The 26,275-nt window shown below is 39.6% G+C and overlaps 1 protein-coding gene across 1 annotated transcript; it reads left to right on the top strand.

Annotated features, from left to right (window-relative positions):
* Nucleotides 1–16,338: 16,338 nt before the first annotated feature.
* LOC147612100 (GDSL esterase/lipase At1g28570-like) lies at nucleotides 16,339–18,142 on the top strand. The gene is made up of 4 exons (XM_086784258.1): nucleotides 16,339–16,775; nucleotides 16,960–17,163; nucleotides 17,342–17,514; nucleotides 17,742–18,142. The coding sequence occupies exons 1-4, from the start codon at nucleotides 16,481–16,483 to the stop codon at nucleotides 18,018–18,020; spliced, it is 951 nt and encodes a 316-aa protein (XP_086640384.1). The 5' UTR covers nucleotides 16,339–16,480; the 3' UTR covers nucleotides 18,021–18,142.
* The last annotated feature ends 8,133 nt before the right edge of the window (nucleotides 18,143–26,275 follow it).

The following is a 26,275-nucleotide window of genomic DNA, read 5'->3' as shown; positions in this document are numbered from 1 at the left end:
TGATTTCTCACCTTCAAGATGCAAGTGAGTCTGTGAAGAAGGATTTTATAGAACTGTATGAGCGCTCACTTTTTTCTCACCTAGGAACTTCTGTAGCTCAGACCAAATGGTGGACCTATCAAGACATAACTAGGGTACATTAGGACCTCAATGGAAGGCTTCTTGGGCCCTTTTATTTGGCAGTTTAAGGAGTCAAACCTTTTCTCTTAAGAAGAAACATTTTCTAATTAGAAGCTTTGGGTTTGGGTCCCCGATACTACTGCGTCATGAGATCAAGGCATCTTGGGTTTTCTAAGCGAGTCTTCTTACTAGCGTGTTTTCTTCCTCATCAGAAGATATGCCTTTACCCCGTTTTTGGCTTACCTCTCAGAGGTCCTTTTGTTAGATCACCTCATACCACTGAGATAGGTGCGCCAATAACCAATAGAATTATTCCCATAGATGAGTTACCTTATACGTGCATAGCTTGTGAGTGCTGTTTTTGTGACCATATGATGGATGGGCTTATGGAAGTGTAAAGAGTTCTTCTATCTTTACTGTATATGTTCCAAGAATGAATAAAGTTGAAATCTTGTTCTTGTCTTGAATCTTACTCTCTTTGAGACTTTTCTTGGTCGTTAATCTTTATTCGTGCATCTTGCGAAATTATCCCAAGTTTGCGAGATGAGGACATCTCGCGTTTTTCAAGTGGGAGTGAATGTAAGATTCCTCCCCAGCCTCTCAAAATGTCCAGCATATTCTCCTGTAATCAATTCCCTTTTCTGAAATATAAGAGATCTTGTCTCTGCCTGTTTTGGCATAGAGAGAGAAAATATTCTAGAGAGAGAATATTCAGATTTTTAATATTTTTGGATAGAAAATTATCTCATCTTATTAAAATAAGTTTCCCTGAAACAGAAATTCAAAAAGAACTTTCCAATGTGCAATTGGAATTAATTGGAAATGGGTATAAAGGACCTTAGCCTAAGGGTCTAGATTTTCAGAAATTTTTGGATTATGGTCCAATTAAGGTTCCTATGGACCAATAGCATCAATCCATGTGTAGGGAGGAGATAAATCCTATTTGTAAAAGAAGATACCCAAAAATGAGTAAATGCTCACATAAGATGAAGAGTTGAATATGTACAAGGTTTATTAGTAAAAAACTATGAGTAATATCAAAAAAATGAGATAAATTGAGTATCCAAAAATGAGTAAATGCTCACATAAGATGAAGAGTTGAAAATGTACAAGGTTTATTAGTAAAAAACTATGAGTAATATCAAAAAAATGAGATAAATTGAGTATCCAAAAATGAGTAAATGCTCACATAAGATGAAGAGTTGAAAATGTACAAGGTTTATTAGTAAAAAAAACTATGAGCAATATTAAAAATATGAGATATTTTGGGTATAATCATTCCATTTTGACACATATGTAAGGAAGGGGAGTCCATTAAAGGAGGTGCATATTTCACATGCTTGAATGAGTTTTAAACTAAAAAATAATGTGATATTTTTATCTCTCCTCTCTCTTGAACCAAACCAAATCAAAAGGGAACCAAACCGAATCAAAAAGGAACCAAACTAGGTCCAAATCTAGTCCAAATTCAACCAAACTAAAATTGGAAAATTCTAGAAATCAGTTAGCTTTGGTTAGAGCCTCCCTCTCCTATAAATAGAACATGAATTCTTTGAAAAAAAGGAGAAGAATTTTACTATACTAGAGTTATGCTGAAATAATGCTAATTTCTACTATTCTCTAAAATTCTCTCCAAATTGAAGAAATTGGAGCTTCCCTCTTTCTTCAATCCCCATTAGTGGCTCCATCAATATACTTAACCAATTGATTGGTTGGGGGCCTCTACCGTGAACAAAGAATCAAGCAATTTGTAAGGTAAGTGGTGAATTTTGAGCTTTTCTATAATCTCTCAATGTTTCTCTCTTCCCAACCCCTCTCAAGCTTGAGAAGCTTAATTGGAATGGTTTTTGAATGCTATTGAAGTAATTAATGAATGATAGAAAAGAATCACATAAATTTACATTTATGCTTAATTCTAATGGTTTTTATGTAATATCTCTCTCTCACTAAAGAAATGGTCATACTCATGACCTATTCTCAATCTAAATGAAGCTTTTCATAAAGCTTTTCCTTAATCCAAGATTAATCTATGCTTAAGACCAAATTAATGGCTTTCCCTATGCCTTTAGTTTATGAATATTGATGATTCAATCCATTATGGGTTAATGATCCAATTAGGAATCATTCTAATCATTCCCTTAATGATAAGCTTTATCTTTTAAAATAATTGAGATTTATCAGTCATAGTAGCGAGTTACAAAGTGCTGCTGACCCCAGGGTGTTACCCTAGTTATGTCTTGATAGGTCTGCCATTTGGTCTGAGCTACAGAAGTTCCTAGGTGAGGAAAAAGTGAGCGCTCATACAGTTCTATAAAATCCTTCTTCACAGACTCACTTGCGTCTTGAAGGTGAGAAATCATCATGGATAAAACTAATTCCTGTTGCCAAGCCATGAAGGAGATTAAGAAAGAAAGGAGATCGATGGAAGTAAGATTACTGTGAGGAGCGACAGGTAAAAGTTACGACTTATATAAAGGAAGGAGCTAGCGTAACCTAGAAGCCAACGGTATCTTGCCACTGAAGTTTTACTGTTTTTCCATGCTTTGGGTTTGGCACATATTTCTATGAAATACATTAAGAACTTTGAGATGAGGAGGTAAAAGAAGCTTGTAGGCTAAGTCACCTACTTTCATTGAATTCAGATATAAGGCTCACAATATCTGGGGGATAACTTCTTATACTCCCCAAGAGATAAAGAACTTCTTTTGGGCCGTACTCGAATGAAAACCAAAACCTTGGTATCCAAAACACCGATTTTCACTTCTGAACTCATTGTTCATAATCCTAAAAACAGGTGGGACTTTTGAGAAGTATTTCTGGGAAAAGGGTCTTCCTTTTTTAAATAGAATCTTTCTTTTATTTAGAGAGGGAATAATTATAAGATCAGAAAGGGAGATTCTTACTCCTGTATATCTCGAAGGCTGGGGAGGAATTTTACATTCTACCCCACTTAAAAAAGTGTGAGATGTCCTCATCTTGCAAGGTAGAGGACAATTCTTTTTCTTAAGATCCAATTTTATTCTGGGGTTCCTTATATTCTGGTCAACCCAACAGAATACTGGGATAAATATCCCTTATATAGAACTCATCATTAAATAACAATTCATTCAGATCATATCATTCATATCTTTACATGATAATGGTCCATTAGACTGAAAAATTTCCTTCTGAACATTCCTCCACGGGAATTACAGTCAAGCAAGTTCTCAATTTGTCATCCCTTAACTTGATCTACCGGTCAAGTGTTAACAGTAACAATTTGACAGCACAACCCACTAATCTCATAGTGATTTGCTGAAATCATTATCATCATTCTAGTTATGAATATCATCATAGGGACTCGTCCCATTCATCCTCATTGTGGTTTCGCTCAGGTTATTATATTTCAACTAAATTTCAAAAATCATCATTTTTCAATCAGAATCCAAATCAATTCATTAATTCTCAAACAGAATTAAAAATCATATCAACCACATTCAAAATCATCATCTGGATAGCATTAACACTTATAATTTCAAGTCTTAGATTTACTCGTATATACTACCGGTAAAGAGCTGCAGTTATACCCTCGGTATATACGGGTAGTCATGGTACTTGGAACTATAAGGTAAATACTATCATGTTTAGGCCTCAAGCAAGTCCGGGATTCCATACAATTGCGGTACTTCCAATTGAAGACCCAATTGCTAATTTACGAATTTTCAGTTTGAATATCAAATTATATGAATTATATCACACAATTACAACCTTTTTGTGCTTCTTGATAAATTTTTGACATCTTTGATTTCTCAGTTGATCTTTATTAGTCAATTTGCTCTGATACCAACTGTGAGATCCCTGTTCCCACCGCGCAACGGATTCCGGGTACTAGCAGCGGAAGTAGCACATCGTGCGCGGGCCAGGGGTCCCACACTCGGGGCCTCGCCCACGGATATCCGGACAAGAGACTAATCCGTCGGTTTATCCAAAACCGAAACCGGAAAAACTTCCTTTACCCAGAAAGTACAGGCAATTCCACCAGGATAACTCTTTACTCTAACGTAGTCAAGATCATTATTGATCAAAATGATCCGACTGCACTTCTAACGGTACTTGGTCAGATCAAGGAAGAAACTTGCACTTGGATCATTGGGCTCAACGCTTTTTTCCCCATTAAGAGGCACAGCCGTTGATTCCTATCCATAGAACAATTACTATCCGGGATTTACTTTATCTATCGTAATAACAAAAATTGAGTCTCGATTTACGGATCCATCAGTCCAGCCTAACCCCATCCGCCCAACAACCACTGTAGTGATGGGATCCAATTTGGAATTTGGTTAGGTTTTGTCCCGGGTACCAAGGAAAAGAGTTCCAAGGCCCCCTAGCCGGAAATTCATGCAAACATAAAATTAGCCACACCACTTACATACCCAATATGAAATTGCCTTTTTCTTAGCATCATCTAACTTTAAAACAATCCTTTAATGAAACCATAGTACCACTGATCACAATCTTCCAAATTATCCGGTTGATTCTTAATTTCCCATCGTTCCTTCATCAGAGTATCTATGGCATCATTGGCAACTAGAACGCTCACCACCTGTCCACTCAGGGGCCTTTTCAATAGTTCCTAGCCCATAATACTCGGCAATATAATCACTTATAAAAATCCAGATGGACTCTCATTGAAGATCAGCAAGATCAACCAACAGATCCATATAAATAGCCATGGACTCATCCATTGAAGACCAGCAAGGTCAATCAACTAGATCCATGCCCGGTTTCACAAAACAACTCTTACTCCTTGTTCCAATATCTTCCTCGACGCACGCGTGGGTATCCTAGGCGACCCAGAGCCCGAGCACCGTATGGTCAGCACCCTCTAGGATCCTTCGCAGGTGACCTAGCGCTTCACTCATAGGCCGCTTCCTTGGTCCCTCATCCACCGTACCGGAAGCTCACCATTTTAATCGAACCGAGGCTCGTCAAGACCTTAGCCGACTTTGCTACACGAGACGTCCTCCATTGACTCTCCGTCAGCAGAGTTGCAACTTTATCAGTTAGGTCTCCACCACGACCTTAATCACAAGACGGTCAAAATGCTTCCCCAGCATTCTTGACATAAAACAGCCATTTACAAACAGCATTTACAAACAATTTATAAATACAGTTTCTATATTAACTCTCATTTTTCCACATTATCCCTCATCAATCCACATTACTTATTCCACATTCCATTTATATGTGTACTCATCCCATCACATCATTTTCCATCTCATCACTTCAAATTCCTTCACATCACATATCATATATTCACATCCATACATATATCCACATCCACATCCACATCCACATCTACATCCATGCATCTATTTTCACATCCACATCTACATGCACATTCATGCATCCTCATCCATACATCCACATCTACATGCACATTCACATCCATACATCTACATCTACATGCATACATCCACATCTCCATGCATACATCCATATCCACATCCACATTCACATTCACATCCATACATCTACATCTACATGCATACATTCACATTTACATCCATGCATCTACATCCACATCCTCATTCACATCCATACATCCACATTCACATTCACATCTACATGCATACATCCATACATACACATCCACATTTACATCCCTGCATCTACATCCACATCCTCATTCACATCCATACATCCACATTCACATTCACATCTACATGCATACATCCATACATACGCATCCACATTTACATCCATGCATGCACATCCACATCCTCATTCACATCCATACATCCACATTCATGCATCCACATCTACATGCATACATCCATACATCTACATCTACATGCATACATCCACATCTCCATGCATACATCCACATCCACATCCACATTCACATTCACATTCGTACATCTACATCTACATGCATACATCCACATCTACATCCATGCATCTACATCCACATCCTCATTCACATCCATACATCCACATTCACATTCACATCTACATGCATACATCCATACATACACATCCACATTTACATCCCTGCATCTACATCCACATCCTCATTCACATCCATACATCCACATTCACATTCACATCTACATGCATACATCCATACATACACATCCACATTTACATCCATGCATCCACATCCACATCCTCATTCACATCCATACATCCACATTCATGCATCCACATCTACATGCATACATCCATACATCTACATCTCCATGCATACATCCACATCCACATTCACATTCACATCCATACATCTACATCTACATGCATACATCCACCTCCACATTCACATCCACATCTACACATCTACATCTACATCCATACATCCACATCTCCATGCACATTCATACATCCACATCTACATGCATACATCTATACATACACATCCACATCCACATTCACATCCATACATCCACATCCACTCATCCCATACTCAATCTTATCACATCTCATATAACTCTTAACTCATCCTATCACATCTCAATATCTATTTATAGAATACAAGAGAATTCTTATATTTGATATAAGATTTCTTTATGCATGCATAAATTCTATTTTTAGGAGAATAACACTTTCGAAATAAAATCAAATTTTTATGCATCTTCCTATGCATAAATCCAATTTAGTAGGAATTACACTTTTAGAATAAAAGAATTTCTCTTATGCATCTTATTTATGCAAAAATTCCATTTATGATTAAAATCACACTCTTAATATAAAAATTATATCCTTTAAGCATATGTTTATGCATACAATTCTTTTATGATAAAAATCATTCTTTTAATATAAATTTTTTTTCCTTTATGCATATGTTTATGCATACAATTCATTTATGATCTTGTGTTTGTGTTTCAGCAGGAGGAAGAGAAAGAAAGAAGAAGAAGAAGAGAGTTCACGAGAATAATGAGTAGAGAGAGAGAAGAAAGAAAGAAAGATTTTTGAAGTGTGAAAGAGAGAGAGTGAAGAGTGGAGTGAAGTGAAGATTAGCCAAATGTTGAATGCAGTGATGCTGTTAAAGATTGACTGAAACGTGGAAGTGTTGGAAATATTGGTTCTTTTTCATTAAACTCTTGGAAACAACTTACACAAAACCATTTTGACATTAAATTTCTTTATTCAGTTTAGAATGGTGAAGTTGTGTCTTGATGATCTGTTGGGTCGTAGTAGTTTGTTCTTTTCCATTTGTGTGTCTGTGTGGGTGTGTGTAAATAAAACATTGTAAATTATTTCATACAAAAAGATGTCTTTTCGGTGTGTGTTTCTAGGATTTAGGCTGTGTGTGGTTGTTATTTAGGACGCATTCACTGTTTTAGTGGGTATTTAGTGCGTTGGACTAGAGAGTAGGAAGGCCAGTCATTTTTTGGGGCGTTCCCCAGGAGATCACTAGCTAGTTAGTAGCTACGGGATATCTCGGCGCATATATTTTGCGTGTGAGAACCAGGGTTTACGAGTTCAAAAAAAAAACACGGCACGACTCCTAGGATCAGAAGGACGTAGGAGTGGCCGCGAGGAGTCAAATGAGAGAGGGGCATTGGTAAACACATGTGATTTTTTGGAGAGTTTTGCTAACTGGGTTCCATACGAAGAAGAACGACAAGAGTGGGAGGACATATTCATTCAAGAATATTACCCACGGTTTCCCAATGATGTGATACGTAAGATCAAGGCCACATACTGCAAGGATTATCTTAGATCCATAGAGCCCTTTGGTTTGTTCCATGCACCAAGCTGGTGGAAGTGGTTTATCAAGGCAATTTTAAGGTCCATCAAGCTAGATAATCTAGAGAATCACGAAGAACCTCAGGAAGTAAGAAGTGCATGAGTGAGTCTACTCAGGGTTGAACAATTGACCCAAGACAAGCAAGGGAAGAAAGGAGGAAAAGGAGGGCTGAACGAGCTGAAATCCGTCTCGCTGCGCAATTAGAGTTAGTGAACCTATTGTTGAGAGAGCAAGAACCGAACGTGACACAAGGAAGATCCTTGGATAGCGGTCAATTTCAGGTTAGCATTCCTTCTAGTCTAAGCGGGGAAGATCTTTCGTGTGATGACCAAACAATAAGGGATTTAGGAGTTAGCAATCGACCTGTACAAGTTGATAGTCCATTAAGAGAAGAAAGAGAGACTATTGCAGGCACTAGCGGTAGTGTGCCTAGAGGACTTAGAAGCTATCCGCGATTACCTAGGGTAAGACCTAGAGCTTTAAATTTTTGGGGGGACGATCCAACTTTTGAGGTATTACCATTTTTCCAAATGGCTGTTCCAGCACAAAGAGAAACAATCCGGTTAGCCGACTTTGAGCAATTTGCGGGACTTTGGGACGAGGATCCTGATGCGCATTTACAAAAGTTTGAGGTGACATGTGTTGCTAACGAGATAATTGATCAAGATCAAAAGCTGCATATCTTTCCAGCAACTTTTAAAGACGAAGCAGCAAGTTGGTATGGCAACTTGGATGCAGCCTCCAAGGCCACGTACCAAAATCTATCAACATGTTTTTTGGCCAAATTTAGAAGGCAAGGTTTTCAAGATAGATTGGCCCAGCAATTAGACTACTTGTTGCAAGGAGTGAACGAGAGCATTGACCATTACATACAACGCATGGAGACCATTGTGAGGAAGATGGGAGTAGCAGCCCCTAATGATGACACACAAAAGCGTCGTTTGATTGATGGTCTAAGGGATCCAGAGGCTCAGAAGTATGTTGGGCTTCGTCAGCCTATTGATTTGAACACGGCCAAATAAGAAGCTAGAAACTGGGAAGAGGTACAGCTGGGACAGCAATGACGGAGGGAATTACTTTATGGCCCTATGGGGACATCACCTATGGTTAGCTCTATGAGACCTGAGGAGGTCTCAACAATTGCCGGTCCCTCACAACCACAAGTGGTTGTTAATACAAATCTAGCATCATACATGCCTCCAAACCCATATATGACTGCACCGGCATACATGCTTCAGACCGGAACACCACCACCACCTTTAGTGAGCGAGGCAAGGGTGGGGGACAGTGTGACAAGTGTGTTGGGAAAATTTAAAGAGGAGATCTTAAGTGTTGTGCGAGCTCCAGTAAGGGACGTTATGGCTATAGAGCCACAGCTGCCTACTATGCAAGCCAGTGCGCAAAGTCCACCCCGATCGAATATATAGTGTGGAAAATGTCATGGCTATGGCCACTTGGCTACAGAGTGTCCTACTGTATCTCAAGTCGTACCTGATCAACCACGAATCTTGTTTTGTACTTATTGCTTGAAAAACAATCATACAGAGGAAAATTGCTTCATTAAGCAAGCACATGAGAGAAGGCAAGCGCAGGGGATGAACACTAATTTTAATTGCATGGATAAGAATAATATTACTTATGAAATTGGACCTCCACCTCGACCTTTCATGCAAAAAGGAATCCGAGAACCCTATAAGCAACAATTGCAGCAAGGATTACCCGCACAAGCCCGACCTCCATTTCCACGAGGGCGAGGGCAAGGTGGAATGAGGGGACAAAGGCCAGGGTCACCATATCGGCCATATTTTGGCCGGGGTTATCAAGGATATGGAAGTCCTAATACAATTACCCAAGGAACAGTGATTTGTTGGAATTGCCACCAAGAAGGCCACATTGCTGCATATTGCCCGAATGCAAGGGCACACCAAGATTATGTTCCTTTATGCAAGCAATGCAGTGAGGAGGGCCACGAGGAGAAAGATTGCCCTAAAAGTAATGCAAAGTTAATAGGGGACAAAGGGAAGCAAATTGTAGATGAGGGTCCAAGTACTTCAGCAAATTTAGTGGAAGTAGTCCCTATAGTAGGTGCTAGGAAAGAATCGGCAGACAGAAAATCTAGAAAGGTGACATTCTCTCATAATCATCCAATGGTGGGAGTTGTCACTAGATCCCAGGGGAAAGTGCAAAGGACTGCGGAAAGCTTGCTGAAATCAACCCAATTAGAAGGAGGAAAAGTAAGCATGCTTAAGAAGGCATCTTTAGAGGAAGTTGCAGAGAGTCAAGAGCCAGTGTCGGATGAGCAATCGTCTGATCAACCTCCCATAGCACGCGTAGGAAAAGACCCTCACTTCCAACTTGGTGTAACACCTTTCCTTGATAGATTAAAAGTACCACGTGCTAAGAAGGTTGGGACAGGTGCTAAAGTTGATCCAAAACCTCAATTTGATTTATGAGATATATTGGAACGGTGTGAGGTGTCTATTAGTCTACCTACATTAGCGGAGATCTCTCCAATATGTCGAAAGCAGATGTATCAACGACTTGCACGTCGACGTTCGCGGGTGAGAAAAGAAGTGACCCCTAAAGAACCTTTGGAAACAGGAGTGCAAGTAATTGATATGTTTATGGATTCTGAGGCTCTGACTATTACGGTAGAAATTGGACATCATCAGGTCATGGGGGTACAGCTAGATGGAGGAGCTGCGGTGAATCTCATGACTGAACACACAATGGAAGAGTTGGGCCTAAAGGGTTTAGAGCCCACAAATATCATGTTGCGAGTAGCAGTTCAACGTCGAGTGAAACCATTAGGTCTGCTTCAAGGAGTAAAGACTATAATAGCTGGATTGGAGTTTTGTGTTACCTATCTAGTAGTGCGACCGCATTCCTATGGTGCAGTGTTTCCAATCTTGGTAGGACGACCTTGGTTAGTACAAGCTCGATGTGTTCAAAAGTGGCATAAAGGGATAATAACCATAGGTCTATGCACGAATAGAGTTCAATTGAGGGTCGTGTCTAAAGAATTCTTGAGGGAGTTCACTAAACCACCTTCTACAACCGAAGAAATGACGGGATATGGAAGTGATACATCCGTTGGTGAGGAAGTAGTCCAAGAACGCTTTGCATTAAATAAAGATAAGTATGCTCGTTTTCTTCAAAATGGGTATCAAATGCAAATGGTTGATACGGATGAGCCTATAATGCAAAAGAGAGAGTGCTCTAACTTTGCTTTGGATGCCGGTATGGGAGAATATCGAGTGCATTTTTCTTCAGAGAATGACTCTGACAATGACATTACCGATTGGTTGTCATCACCAGAGGAGTGTGTAGTGGATTGCTTTTGCATGGATACAATCAAGTAGAGGAGAGCAGACGATGGGGATAAAGCAAGGCACCAAGAGCTATATGCCCTTATTGAGAAATTGCAAGAGCAGTTAGAGCTAGAACGAGTTTTTTCTAGTGAGTTGATGGAAGCTGCTAGAGGAAGATAAGGGACGAGCTGAGATAAAAATTAGACATTTGCAAGATTTGATCTTGCAACTTGAAGAGTGCCGTCATGAAGAAGAAACTTCTTGGGAAGCCTTACTTCGAGAAAAAGATCGTGAGATTGGTCGTTGTCGACAAGAACTCAAACATAATGCGAGGTATACTCGAAAGTTGCTCAGAGAATGTGAGAGATATAAGCAAAAAGATAACAAGAGTGAGGATGGCTCGTCGTTGCAAAAGATGAGTAGAAGGAAAAATAAGCCATTTTCCAGAGAGTTTTTGAAAGCACAATACAATGAAACAATAGGAGGTGATGGAGGAGAGTTCAATGATTGGACTGATTCCAAGATGATTGAGGTAGTGAGGGATGCTTTTATGGTCCAAATTGAGGAGCCTATCAATGATGAAGAGGAAATAGACCCTTTAATGGTGATACCTTATACCCATTATTTGAAAAATCCACACTGGGCACTAATTGCTAATCCAAACATGCTCTGATTGTGCCCAAAATTTACGAGCATGTGGGTGTGGGTCCCCCCCACATGCTGGCAAAGTTTGTTCTCCCCCCATGAGAGCATATTTGGGTACGATGGTATGGGGAAGTCTCGGATTTTCCATGGCCTCTTAAGCACCAAGAGACTTGAAAAATCCGCACTGGGCACTAATTACCAATCCAAACATGCTATGATTGTGACCAAACTTTTCAAGAATGTGGGGGTGGTCCCCCCCACATGCTTGCAAAGTTGGTTTCCATCGGAGCATGTTTGGGTATGATGGTATGGGGAAGGCTAGGATTTTCCATGGCCTCTTCAGCACCAAGAGACTTGAAAAATCGACACTGGGTGCTAATTAGGTCCCCCCCACATGCCTGCAAAGTTTAGTCCCCATTGAAGCATGTTTGGGTACGATGGTATGGGGAAGGCCCGGATTTTCTATGGCCTCTTAAGCACCAAGAGACTTGAAAAATCCACACCGAGCACTAATTACCAATCCAAACATGCTCCGAATGTGATCAAACTTTGCAACCATGTGGGGGTGCCCCCCCCACATTATTACAAAGTTTGGTTCCCATTGGAGCATGTTTGGATATGATGGTATGGGGAAGGCCTGGATTTTCCATGGCCTCTTAAGCACAAAGAGACTTGAAAAATCCGCAAAACTGGGCAAACTTTGCAAGCATGTGGAGGTGCCCCCCCCCCCACATGCTTGAAAAGTTTGGTGGCATGGGGAGTTTCAACAAACAAAATGATAGCCAAAGTGTTAAAAAAATGAAAAAACCAAGAACATAAACGAAAATGTAATGATACTCAATAATGAAAAAACTCATAATGATATAAACATCAAATAAGTACATCAGAATGTGAGCTAACACAGATACTTTGGGTTTAGCCACACCACTAACTCAAAAGATCAAGGCATAATGAAAATGAGCTACCCCAGCTAGTCTGAGGTTAGTCCTTGCCCATAAATCTAAGTACAATGTAAGTGAGCTAACCCAGCTAGTCTGAGTTTAGTCACTATCAACGGCAACCCAATCAAAATCGTCATCCGTGCATTGAGGCTGCTATGCACGTCGAGGAGGCTATGCACATCGAGGAGGCTACATCGAGGAGGCTGTGCCGGCTGCTGCGGGGGTCGTCGAATATGTGCGGGGAGGTCTGCCTCAAAGGGAGGATCATGAGCTGGTGCCGGAGTACTCAAATTTGTTGTCCTTGAGCCATTTTGGCATACTCTTAAATGCCTACATCAACTGCTTAAAGAGCATGTACTAGGGCAACAAGAGCATGTACTAGGGCAACAAGAGCATGATCCACAAGAGAATAAGATGCATGATGAGAACCTGCATATATCTTGCTAGGTAAAGGAGTAGCTAATTTGTTGTCCTACAATGTCTGTATGAGCCATTTTGGCATACTCTTAAATGCCTACATCAACTGCTTAAACACACTAGTCTTGGTAAATGATATAAATAAAAGGCGCATCCAAAATAAAATATCTCGAAATAAAATAATGGGCATCCCCATAGAGATTATGACTAACAATGTTTGTAGGTGTTTTCGTGAATTATGGAGCTTATCATGTTATCTATATATTCAAAAAATAAAAATACTCTTCATTGATAACTTCTTAATTATATATATATAAATACTCTTCATTGATAACTTCTTAATTTTATATATATATATATATATATATATGAAGGTTTTGGGAAAATAGTGTTTTTTTTTAGCACTGATTTGAAGCCCAAAAGAGGCCCATTTTGGGCTGTGAACACTTCTGACTCAGACAAGATGATGTTCATAAAAAATGGCTAGAGGAGGCTGGTGGCGATCTCGCCGGAACGCGATATTAATGAAGCACGCGAAACGTGCTTGCAGATACAGTATATGATTTCAAGGTCGATCATATACTGCTGCTGCTTGCTTATTAGCAACAAGGGCTACCCTCAGAAGGTTTACAAGACTGTATTTTTAGGACACTAACTATTACAAGCATGCATACAAGAACTCAGTTCCAACTTAGACCCTTTATACAAATTTTCCCAGAACACCCATCCAGTATGCTTCCACACAGGTATTCATGTATACGATTTAGCTCCAAAATAGCCCAACAGTGAGCTACAAATCAGTCCTCAATCCTCTTCAAATCTTCAAAACGGGCCACAACAACCGATGCCCCTAAATCCCCACTAATGCCAGGTTTTCTTCCCAAGAGTGGCCTCCTTCAAGCTTTGGAAACAATACCCTGTTCACCTGAAAGTTGCTTGCACACTACCACACAACTGCCACCAGTTCTCAACTTTCAAGGATTAAACACCACATCTCAATGGCCACAAGAGCAGCACAAACACTATTGATATATAAGCTAAAAGTCAACAGTACCCATACACCTCTCACCTCAATGATTCTTGCTGCCCAATATGCCTCCTTTCTCTGGTCTGCACAGCAGTGTATTGTCCTCAAGGAAAATTCTGACAGAGCTTCCCTTTGATACTCAGCCTCACTGTGGTTTGTAGTTTGATTTTTGAACCAATTTTAGAAGCATTTCCCCGTCATTCTCCTCCTGCAGACAGCTGTCCGTAATAGTCCCCATATGCCTCATCTTATTATAGTCGTTGGTTGTGTCGACTACACCCACACCACAAGATTCCAGTAGCAATTACCACCCTAGCTCTTGGTTGCTTCTCCTACGGTTCTCCTAGCTTGCAGTAGCAATTGAGGTTCTCCAAAAGCAACAGTCAACCTTCTCTCTCTCTCCTGGCCTGCGGCGGTCGACGTCACCTATCTCTCCTTCCCTGCAGGCGACGCTACCTTTCTTTCTTTCTTCGGTTCCCTGCAGTTGATGCCACCGTTGCTTCTTCACTGTTTTTCTGCAGTGGACGCCACCCTCTCCTTCTCTACTAATGCCATTAGCACCCGCATCCGCCATCTCCATCCATACTACATATTTACAAAGGGCAAGCCCAAATGCAAATGGTCAGCACTCATGCAGTCACTGACACACACACACACACACACACACCCGAAGACTCGCCAACAAAAGCAACAAAATCTCCACATCATGAGGATGCAAGGCTTGATGGTTATGCCTCTACTCCTCCTGCTCCAGTAGATTTAATCTCAACCAAAACTCAAAGCTGAACCTAGACTAATTACATATTTCTTGAAACTCTTAGTACTCTGCATAGTATGTACACATCATCAGCCTCTGTTTTTGTCCACACAACGTCACCACTTAAGAAGGCAATATTGATATCCAATTGATGTTCATTCCAACCATGATATGTTGCTAATGCAAGAAAATGCCTGATCGAAGTCATATAAGATGTGGGTGCAAAGGTCTCATCATAATCTTTGCCCTTCTCTTAAGCATAACACACTTTGTAATAAGCCTTTCCTCATAGTGATCAATGCTACCATCATATGAGATGTGGGTGTACAAAGGCCTCATCATAATCTATGCCCTTATCTTGATTTATAACAAGCCTTGCCTTATAGTGGTCAATGCTACCATCAACTTTATGCTTTAGCTTATAAACTCACTTTGTACTAATAATGAATTCTTCTTATTATAAGGAAAATCTATTAAATTCTAAATGTCATTTTTGAGGATTGAGTTGTACTCATCCTCCATGACCTGCATCCAATGATCATTTTTCTGTGCTTCCTCAAACGAAAGAAACACGTTCCTCTTCATCAATGCATGTATTGGGGCAACAAGAGCATGATCCACAAGAGAATAAGATGCATGATGAGAACTTGCATATGTCTTGCCAGGTAAAGGAGTAACTAATTCGTTGTCCTACAATGTCTGCATAAGCCATTTTGGCATACTCTTAAATGCCTACATCAGCTGCTTTAACACACTAGTCTTGGTAAATGATATAAATACAAGGCGCATCCAAAATAAAATAATGGGCATCCCCATAGAGATTATGACTAACAATGTTTGTAGGTGTTTTCGTGAATTATGGAGCTTATCATGTTATCTATATATTCAAAAAATAAAAATACTCTTCATTGATAACTTCTTAATTATATATATATAAATACTCTTCATTGATAACTTCTTAATTATATATATATATATATATATATGAAGGTTTTGGGAAAATAGTGTTTTTCTTTTTGAGCACTGATTTGAAGCCCAAAAGAGGCCCATTTTGGGCTCTGAACACTTCTGACTCAGACAAGATGATGTTCATAAAAAATGGGTGGAGGAGGCTGGTGGCGATCTCGGCGGAACGCGATATTAATGAAGCACGCGAAACGTGCTTGCAGATACAGTTTAAAGCGAGTTACTGTGCGCCAAAAAAAAAAACATAAAAACAAAACAAACAAACAAACGCGTTGTAATTTGCAACTCCAAAAAAGAAAAGAAAAAGAGAGTCGTGGCTCTCTCTTGATTTCAAGGTCGATCATATACTGCTGCTGCTTGCTTATTAGCAACAAGAATCGACCATATACTGCTGCTTGCTTATTAGCAAGGTCGATCAGCATGAAATCATGTGTTAAAAATTCTTGTAAACTGAATAAGTGATAGGTGTATTAAACCCCCCACCTTTTCCCCCTCAGATCTTGCGCATATATATTCACCTGCTGATGATCACATATGAGCTCAAGCTGCATTTTCTAAGCATCTAACATGCGTTACTACTCAAGCTATGCAATTATGGCCTTCAATTGGAGGTTCCAAATGCTGTTAATGTTGTTGGTGCTTTCATCATGTCTGCAAGCGGCCTCTGCAACTGATCACGCCGCTGATCATGCGTGCCCCTCCTTTGTGTTTGCATTTGGGGACGCTCTCTCGGATACGGGCAACCTCGTGAGAACATGGAACCCTGCCCTGCTCTCACCAGCTTTCCTTCCCTATGGAATCACCTACTTCCAGAATGCGGCACAACGCTTCTCAGACGGTCGTTTAATCATCGATTGCATAGGCAAGTATCAATAAAGCATCATAATAATCTAATTGAGCAAGAGGACTTCAAAGATTAATCATCTAATTGATGTCACGGCCATCTTCTCTGACAAGTATATTTTGATTTTTGGTGTCATGTACGTTCGCGCGTGTGTGATTTTTGGGGTCATGTATGTGTGTGTGTGTGTGATTTGGTGCTGCAGTGCAGTCGCTGGGCCTCCCTTTCTTGCCACCTTTCTTGGACTTTATCGGGACGGATTTCTCTCACGGTGTAAACTACGCAGTGGGCAGCGCCACAGCTCTCAATTACACCTACTCTGTAGAGCTTGGGGCTTCACCCTACACCACCTACACACTAGACGTTCAACTACAATGGCACCAAACGTTCTTGCAATTTATTGAAGCAGGTATAATTCCCCCTCGTGAAACTCCATATAGGATAATTTAATGCAAGTGCTAACCCCAAGCCGCCAGAACATATATACGTTAATATTTATGGTTGTAAATTATGTATAAACGTGTTAATAGCTAACCATTACCATGAGCTAAAGCCACATACATGATTAATTATTTGATTACTTGTAGGTTTGCAAGGAGGTGTGACCACTTTCCCCGATGCATCAGCTATATCAGAGGCTACTTACTTCATAGAAATCGGTGGAAATGATCTTCAAAATTATGTCATGTCCGGGTTTGAATATGCAGAAACCATGAGCTTGCTACCCCGCGTCGTGGACAAGGTTGCCGATACTATCGGGGTTAGTGTTTAATCACCTTACTAATCTCAGCTGAATATTGCATACATCGATCAAGCCCACCAGCTTAAACCTGCATTTGCTAGTGCGATGGCGCAGCTAAATAAAGTAGAGTGCTACTCTAATTAGTGCAATATTTATATGAACATCACAGTGCAATAATTATGGTTTATAAAGGGAGCTCAACAACGGAATCTTAATCTTGATTTTGGATATATGCATGGGTGAAGTTTCTGTACACCAAGGGGGCGCGTAATTTTATGATAAGCGGCATAGGCTTGCTGGGATGCAGTCCCACAACGAAGTATTTTGCGGGCCGCGACCAAACATTGGACGAGAGGGGATGTTTGGCGTGGGTGAATGAGGTCTCCCGCAACTACACCGACTCTCTGGGACGCTTGAGCGAGTCTCTGCAGCACCTCTTACCCAGTGCGACCTTCGTCTTCTTGGACCTCTACTCGGCCTTCGACGAGATCATGACCAACCCTGTTAACTATGGTACAAATTAATAAAGATGATGATATTAAGCCTAAATTATTTGAATTAACTTGCAAGACATAACCACTAAAATTAACATGGCTATAATATGACTATCTTGTCATAAGATCTTTCAATGAATAAATAAATAAACTAGTACAATATTTTTTTAAAGGTATGATATTAGAATCTTTACTCATCTTAACATTAGAAATGACGGCTATAATAATATGACTATCTTATCACATAAGATCCTTCAATCAACACACATTTTGACATAAACTAGCTCAATAATTTTTAGAGGTATGGCCTTGATGTACTTATAAATTTGGTTGACATCGCTTCAAGACTTATTGATATTGAAAATGCATGTTGTGGAGCACCAAGCCTTGGAGCGGCATCATTGAATCGATACAACCCTTTGGCTTTCTGCGGTCGTACTAGTGACTTATGTGATGATCCCAACACTTTCTTGATTTGGGATGGAATTCACTTCACTGACAATGCGTATCGACAGATTGTCAATATGTTTATTGAAGGGAGATTCACTACACCTTCAAATGCACTTTCAAGGTGTGGTGCTACATCTCTTGGGAGAGCATGATTTTGAGGTATGGTGTGAGAGCATAAAATTTTCATTTTTTTAATTCCTTTTTATTACAAGAAACACCCAAAAGTTGTGACTCCTATTGCAAAGTTTATCTAGCAATCAATTATTGTATTCTTTTGGCAAGATGCATTCCTTTATATACATCAACTGTTTAATTTAGTTTAATTTTAAAAAGATAGAAATATAGTAAATGTTAACGTTTACTATAATCCTAAGGTCCAACTTCTATTGTATTGCACAAATAAGGAGGTCTAGTTTTCAATGATGAAAATGCCACTTTATTTGACAATGTGTATATACAGAAATTAGGAGAAAAATGCACAAATAGAAGTTTGTCATTTACCTCAAGATTTAGAAGAGTTTATTCCTCTAGCTATGGTATTATGAATTCATACAAGGTGCTTCATAAACCTTTTAGATTTATTATTTGAAATAAAAAGGTGTATATACAACTGTATATTTTCAGACCTTAAAGATTTTATAACAAACATGAGAAGTAAACATGTTACCTTAAAAAGTGATCTTAACATGACCAATTAGGTGTAAATAAAAATTTATCATTTATGGGGGTTTGGCACAACTAGATGTAGAGTCTACTAAGATCACTCTACAAAAAATACCTTACATGTGAAACACTCTTCAGTAGCACAATACATGTTCACTGAATATTCAGGAACACTTGAGTGTTCCACGAGAGTGAAGAATGCAAGGGTCTTTTTTCTAGTTGGAACCTGGTAGAACAACCCTTGCTTGTGGAGAAGCTAGGTTCCTTAACCATGCCTTCCTTGGTGTCACCACCACAAGGGAGCGTAGAGCTTAGGTAATGAGAAAAGTGGGAGAGAAATACAAAAATATTAATCTCAACCTTACTGCTAATGTGAGTGAGAGAATGGGGGGAAGATGATGGAGAGAAGAAGAATCGAGTGCGCAACATCACTCTACACACCAAACAATCTAAACATGAAAGAATGCATCAAAAAGAGAAAAAAATACAAGTGATCTCAACACAAGAGCATAAAAGTAGACTCATTTTCCATAGGCATGTACTATGTGAAGTGTGGATTTCGATTGTGTATGCTCAATTTTTGGTTTGGTGAAAAGTTGCAACAAAAATTTAGTTATAGGACTATCTATGTAGAGAGAAGATAATAAGCTAAGTGTTAGAGGTGCCAGTGGATGTATGTTTATATGACTCGTTCAAATGTAATAGGGTTATAGTGCCACGATGTTAGAGATTGTAGGTTTCTTGTTGCAAGTAAGAAAGTTTTCTAAAAGTACCAAATGGTAAGTTACTGCGAATAACTATGCCTAATAGTCTATCAGATTATGAGCACGAGAAGCTGGATAAGAATAACTTCCATGTCTATAAGTTCAAGATGACATAGGAGTTCAATATATGTGATAAAAAGGATCCAGATATTGGTGACGAAAATTCCACCTCTCAAGAGGTGTATGCATTTAAAGCACGACCTGAAAGAGATATAGAAAGGTATTGTATTGGTTTTTTGTCAATGTGACAAATTCTCTCACTGGGGAGTCACTCAAAAATATATAAGATAGCACGTGAGTTTAGTATAAGGGTTTTTTTTTTCTCTTGTGAAGTTATAGAAAATTTACACACATGAGGGGATTTTTAATTGAAATGGTGAAAATTTTCGTACATACGAGGTACTTTTATTATAAAAAGTGTTATAGAAGGGGGTTTTTCAAATATCCCTTAAACACACATGTTACGTAGGGGGTTAATAGAGTGACCCCTCCCCCCACCAAATTCAATGATTATGCATATATAGGATATAGAAATGGGTAAGGAGGCTTGGGACACCTTGATAAAGTTATATAGTATAAACACCTAAGCTTAAAAGATACAAGCTAGAGTAGGAGCTGAATAGTATGGCCAAAGGAAAGCTGAGTATAAATGATGACTCATCAATTAAGATTAAAGGGCTTGTAGATGTGCTTGCTTCTACTTCTATTAGATGTGCTTGCCTCTACTTCTATTAAAGGGCTTGTAGATGTGATTGCTTCTACTTCTATTAGATCACCACCAGATGATGATGATATAGTTTTGATAACCTTAAATAGTCTTGGCAACAAGGAATCAGACCAGTTTCAGACCTTCATTGGAGTTCAAGAGAACTTTCTTGATTTTTAGGTACTGATTTATCTCCTCATCCATGAGGAGATGAATATTGGGGGAGGTTCATCCTCTTGGTATTCACATTAGCAGCCCTTTTAATCAGATACAGATAGAGGTAGACATAGATCATCATCATCCTCCAGAGGCTAACATGGAGGCTGTTTTGGAAATAGAAATCATGGCTAGTAACAACAACATGAATCTAATGTACAAATAAGTGAAAGAGATTACTCTAGAGGTAGGGGAGCTAGAGAGGCCGAAGTGGAGTGCAAATAACATATAGTGCTATTACTATGGAAAACTAGAGCACATGTTAAAGGACTTCATAAAAATCAGAATGATATCAAAAGTGGAAAGATGCAGTAAGGAAACTATGCTAGTATGCATCATCAAGTAAATAGGCTGATAATAGAAATGAGTAGTCGTTAATGTTGTAACATATGCTCATATCCATGACAGGAGACATGTTAAGATTGAGAGATGTTTGGTATGTCGATTTTGGTGCGCCTCTAACCACATTACCACTCATGGAAAGTGGTTTAGAGATATGTAGAGAATATAATGCACGTGGGCATGTAGGTACCATTGGCACATCTTAGGCCGTCATCATCCAATCACCATGGTGCTTGTTTTCACCTTCCTCTTCGGCGACACTAGTGTGCAATGCTTTGATCCCTTCAAGCTCACGCTCTGGATCATGGATGATGGGTTGCCATATGAATATCAAATATCGGTACTCAACTTGCCTTTTCGAGTACTACCAAAGCTGTGTAGGGTGTTCACTCCAATCGCCCAAGTGACTTAACTTGTGGGATTCATCCCACGAGACTAGTCCACATTGCCTACAAAGTGGGAAATATTTGGAAGAGTGGTACCTCCTTATGGTACTTGGGTATGTGTGTGGTTAGTATGGTGTGCGCACAGTTGGGTGAAATTCTCGTGTGCGACTATAGGAATAGAATAAGACCTCATGAAAAAAAGAAAACTAGGATATGTGGAAACATGTAATAATACTTTGCATCCCATTATGCATGTTGGTAAAGTGCCATTATCTATGTAGGAGGGTAAAGTGGAGTACTTGGAAGATTTACTTCATGATCCAAATATTACAAAGAACTTAGTTTTTGTTGGATAGATGGTTGAGCACGGTCTACAAATGAGGTTTCATTCTCAAGGATGTTTTATAAAATACTTCAAAAATTAGTGCTGCTTTGTGATAAAGTGTAACAAAAATTTAAGGATGTTTGCTTTGGATGATATTTACATGCTTGAGGTTAAAGCAGTGATGTTTATATATGGAATAAGTTATTAATAAGAGACTAAGGTTATGTAGAAGGGGAAGAGAAGGGTGTGAGTGTGAAGGGACTTAAGGTCCACTAGCTCATCTATTTAAAGGTGGAGCTAGGATTTGCAAATATTGACATATGGCATAAGCGCATTGGTCATATGAATATATAGTGGTAGCTGAAGTCTATATAGGCCCAAAGTTTTGTATACAGGTTTGCGAAAGTTTATGATTAATGGTATGCATAAAGTATGTGAAGCATACTAGCTTGGTAAGCAGGCTAAACATGATTTCTTGCATGAAAAGCATGTCAGTGCAAGGCCATTGGATGTTATACATTCGGATGTATGGGGATCGACCAAGATTGTAACAATTGTAGGCTATAGGTATTATGTTTCATTCATTGATGGTCACACTAAAAAAGTGTGGGTTTATTTCTTGAAGGAGAAAAGTGAGGTGTTTGCTCACTTTCAGAGATTTAAAGTCGTGGTCCATAAAGAGAAAGGTATAGGGGAGAGTATTTTTCCAATGAGTCAGTGATTTCTTAAAAAAACAGGGGATCAAGAGATAGTTTACGTGCAGGCACATTGCAACCAGATGGTGTAACAAAAAGAAAAAGTAGGTACATTGTAGAAGTGTAATGTACTTTAATGTCTGAAAAGGATATGCCAAATTATTTTTGGGTAGAATTGAATGTTGTTTACATTATGAATAGGACCCCTAATGATAGCTGTTCATGGTATGATGCCTAAATAAACATTTGCAAGTATAAAACTATATGTCCCTTGAAAGTATTTAGATTCATTGCATATATACATATTCCCAAATATGAAGTGAGAACAAAGTTGAATCCAAAGGCAAATAAATGCATCTTCACATAACAAGAGAAGGAAAGAATAGCCATACAGGATAGCCGTGTGAAAAGGAGAGAGAGTAGTGAGAGGGGACCCGGTGTAGCTGCGTAGGGTGTGTAGTTCTAGTGTATGGCTATGCACGCGACTATAGCTACGTGAGGCTATACATGTAACTATGCACATAGCTATAGCCATGTGTATAGCCATGCACTATGGAAAACACATTCTAAAATTCAAGAGAGCATTCCAAAGAGCTCACAATATCTGCTTGTTGAGAGAAAAGGATTGGGTTTTTTTGTAATACAATATCACAAAAAAAGCACAAAATGTAATACAATCAAGTATGGACTTAATCAACAGTAGTAAATTGAGAAATTTATTAATTTATTAGGGTGAGCTTGGCTCAACGCATCGGCCACATCTTCCATCACATCCATACATGCTAATTTGTCTATCTCAAGATCTCTATGTCCCATTGCAAGACTAACAAAAATATCTATCCCATTGCTAATGCATTTGACATCATCTTCATCATCATCATTATGCTCAGATTTAATGGCTTCTTGTTTCTCAATGATTTCCCTATCAGCAGAATGGCAAGACAATGTGTATCAGACTAGTTAGGCAATGCTGTGGAAGATGTGTGGACTCTCGCCAGAGATTCTGGACTCAAACACCAACCCTTACATGGTCATGGGGAACATTCTAGTCTCTGCTCAGCTAGGCATGCTTAAGCATAGTGTTTCCCAATTCTCAGTTTGCATCACTCCTTTCCATGTCACACTCACACTCTCTCATACAGAGCATGCACGCTTAAGAAGAAACACAACAGGTTCAGACATCACAGAGTAACATGTGACACAAAAGAGAAAAGTAATGGCAAGTGTGCTCTTAGTTTCATTTCGAAAGAACAACAGAGTAACATAATAGATACCTAGTATAGATCACCACTTGCAAGATTCGAACATGCTATCAAGCTTCAGGTTGCATGTTTATGAGTAAGAAATGTTGGCCATACTTCATGTGATCAAGAAATGGCATCACTATCTGTAGTGCTGGAATTAGAAGAACATCTCTGGGGGTTTATGATCCGGGATGTACACCTCATTGGAGTAGGTGGTTTGATTTTAGATCCTCTTCAACTTTTTTGCATGCTCTTCTGAAGAGCCCAGACCCCTGTTAAGTTGCTTGTGGTGTCTTTTGATCAAAAAGTGCAGCACTGGTCTGAGTGGAGTTTGCCCCAAAATCTTTTTCTCTGCCACATTGGTATGGGTCTCCATGAACCTGGGCAGCTTCCTCATATTCTTCTGAATTATCTGATGATGGAATTTTTTCCTTTTCTGCTGCTACTGGTTCTCGGGTGCCCCATTTCCATATACTTGTACTTGAGGGTGGAAGCATCCTCCTTCCCTCTGGTGTCTGTGAAAACAAAAATTGAGAGGATGGGTGCTCGGGGGGAAGAGGTTTCCGGGCTAGTATGGAATTTATCCTTTCTACATTTTTAAAATATTGTGGCAGTTCCATGTTCGGCTTCAGTAATTCAGAAAACATCACATGTGAGGGTTCAAAAAATGGGTTGTCTAAACTGGCCCATGGAGCAAAAGAGTTGTTGACCAGACAATCTTTTAGGCATTCATTTTCCTTGAGAAAAGCTTGGTTGACATCCTGCAGCTTCCGGACCTCAACCAATAGTTCTCCTCGTTCTTTTTTGGGTGCTCCAGGCGATAGCATCTTTATATTTTCAGTGACTAGCTCTGCATCTGCTTTTACTTTTGAGAGCTCTGCTTGGAGTTTGGCAATTTCCTCCTTTGCTTCCTTCATCTCTAACTTCCATTACAACCTTGTTTTCTGGGTTTGCTGCACCCTTTTAGCTACTTTCCATTCTTCTTCTATTCGTATTTGTAGGGTAGCTTTGTAATTTTCCCAGTCTCTAGTCCCTTCTTTTTTGAGCTGGTTCTCATTCTTCATACAATGTTGCATTTCTAGTTCCAGAGCATTTAGCTCATTGATGGTGTCAATTTCAAACTTTGTGCTTCTTTCAAGATTTTTCTTATACTCATCTGCTTGGTCTTTTGCCCTCTCTCTTTCATGGAGTGTATCTCTTAAATGTCTGGATATTCCTTGGTGGGTGTGGCCTCCTCCAACTGCTGTTGCAATACTTTGTTCTTTTCACTTTCTTTTCCCAATGCTCTACTTTCCGGGTAGTCGCCTTTAGTGCCTGCATTAGACTTTTGTCTTCACTTTTTGTTTGTTTTTCTTTTTTGGAAGCGCTAGTCTTGGGAGACTCTTGGCCCACTAACTGTTGCTGTTGTTACTGCTGCTATTATTGATGTGGTTGCTGCTCGAGGGTTGTTGTTGCTCCCCATCTCCATCATCATTGTCATCCAAGTCATGGATGACTTGTTGGGGTTTGCAAGACATCTACTCATGGATTTCTACCAGAGCTTGCAGCACTTGATGGACCATATTTGCTGAGTCTGGCCTTTGCTGTGTTAATTACCGCTGCTTTGGCATCTAGCGGAAGGCACATAACATCCTCCTCTTCCTAGTTTTTTAGGGCTTGCATTTGAGACTGGGCTATTGCCAAAGCTATTGTGATGTTTAGCACTTCATCCTTTAAACCCTGGATTGTGTCGGCCCAGACTTTTGCTAGCTTTCTTGCCTCTTCTAACTCCACTCGCAGCCTTCTATTTGTGCTTGGAGCATTTGCCTCTCACTAATGAGAGTTCTAATCTTTCCCTCACTTATCTCTTTTTGGTTTACTAGAGGGACCTTTCAGCCATGGCCATCTTCTTCTGGAGCTCCTCATTTTGTTGTGCCATCGACTGTGATTTGTACTCCAGCTTCTTGGTTTTGGCTGTGGCAGTCATTATCATACCATACTGTTTCTGATTTAGTGCACTCAACTAATTAATTATACTCTGGGCCTTTGTTTCATACTCCTCTATTGAAGAGAGAGAGTGTGAGAATTTCTTGGGCCATAGACATTAGCCCTTTGTCCATGTGCAGTTGCTGGTTGGGAGGTTTCCAGGCAATTTATCCATGTGACGGGCTTTCTTGTGCCTTTTGCACCAGTGATGTTACCCAAGATTACAGTTCCGCTGGTATAATCAGCTCCATTCTTATAAGCATCTTCCTCTTTTGGGCCGCTTCTTCTCTCTTTTTCTGTTGTTCCCCTTCTCTCCTCTTCTTCTCTTCTTCCTCCTTCCTTTTCTTTTCTTCTTCCTCTTTTTTCTTTTTCGCTTCTTTTGATTTCTTCTTCCTTTCAGTTTCTACATCGACTTCCTGTTTCTTTCTTTCTTCTAGTTCCCTTTTCCTTTCTTCTTCTGCCCTTTGTTTCTTGACCTCTTTCGGGTGGGGCATCATTTCGTCATCTACATTGTGCTTTCTCTTTTTGC

This window comes from Cibotium barometz, chromosome 46, assembly GCF_041138505.1.
Source record: "Cibotium barometz isolate CiBa-2024 chromosome 46, ASM4113850v1, whole genome shotgun sequence".
NCBI lineage: Eukaryota > Viridiplantae > Streptophyta > Polypodiopsida > Cyatheales > Cibotiaceae > Cibotium > Cibotium barometz.
The sequence above is the reverse complement of the archived record's forward strand: the minus strand, read 5'-3'. Positions and strand labels throughout refer to the sequence as shown.

Excerpts from the sequence above, each read along its gene's own strand:
- LOC147612100 (XM_086784258.1), top strand. The coding sequence starts at position 16,481 with ATGCGTTACTACTCAAGCTATGCAATTATGGCCTTCAATTGGAGGTTC. Across the intron at positions 16,776-16,959 it reads TTTAATCATCGATTGCATAG|TGCAGTCGCTGGGCCTCCCT; the intron begins GCAAGTATCAAT and ends TTGGTGCTGCAG. Across the intron at positions 17,164-17,341 it reads CTTGCAATTTATTGAAGCAG|GTTTGCAAGGAGGTGTGACC; the intron begins GTATAATTCCCC and ends GATTACTTGTAG.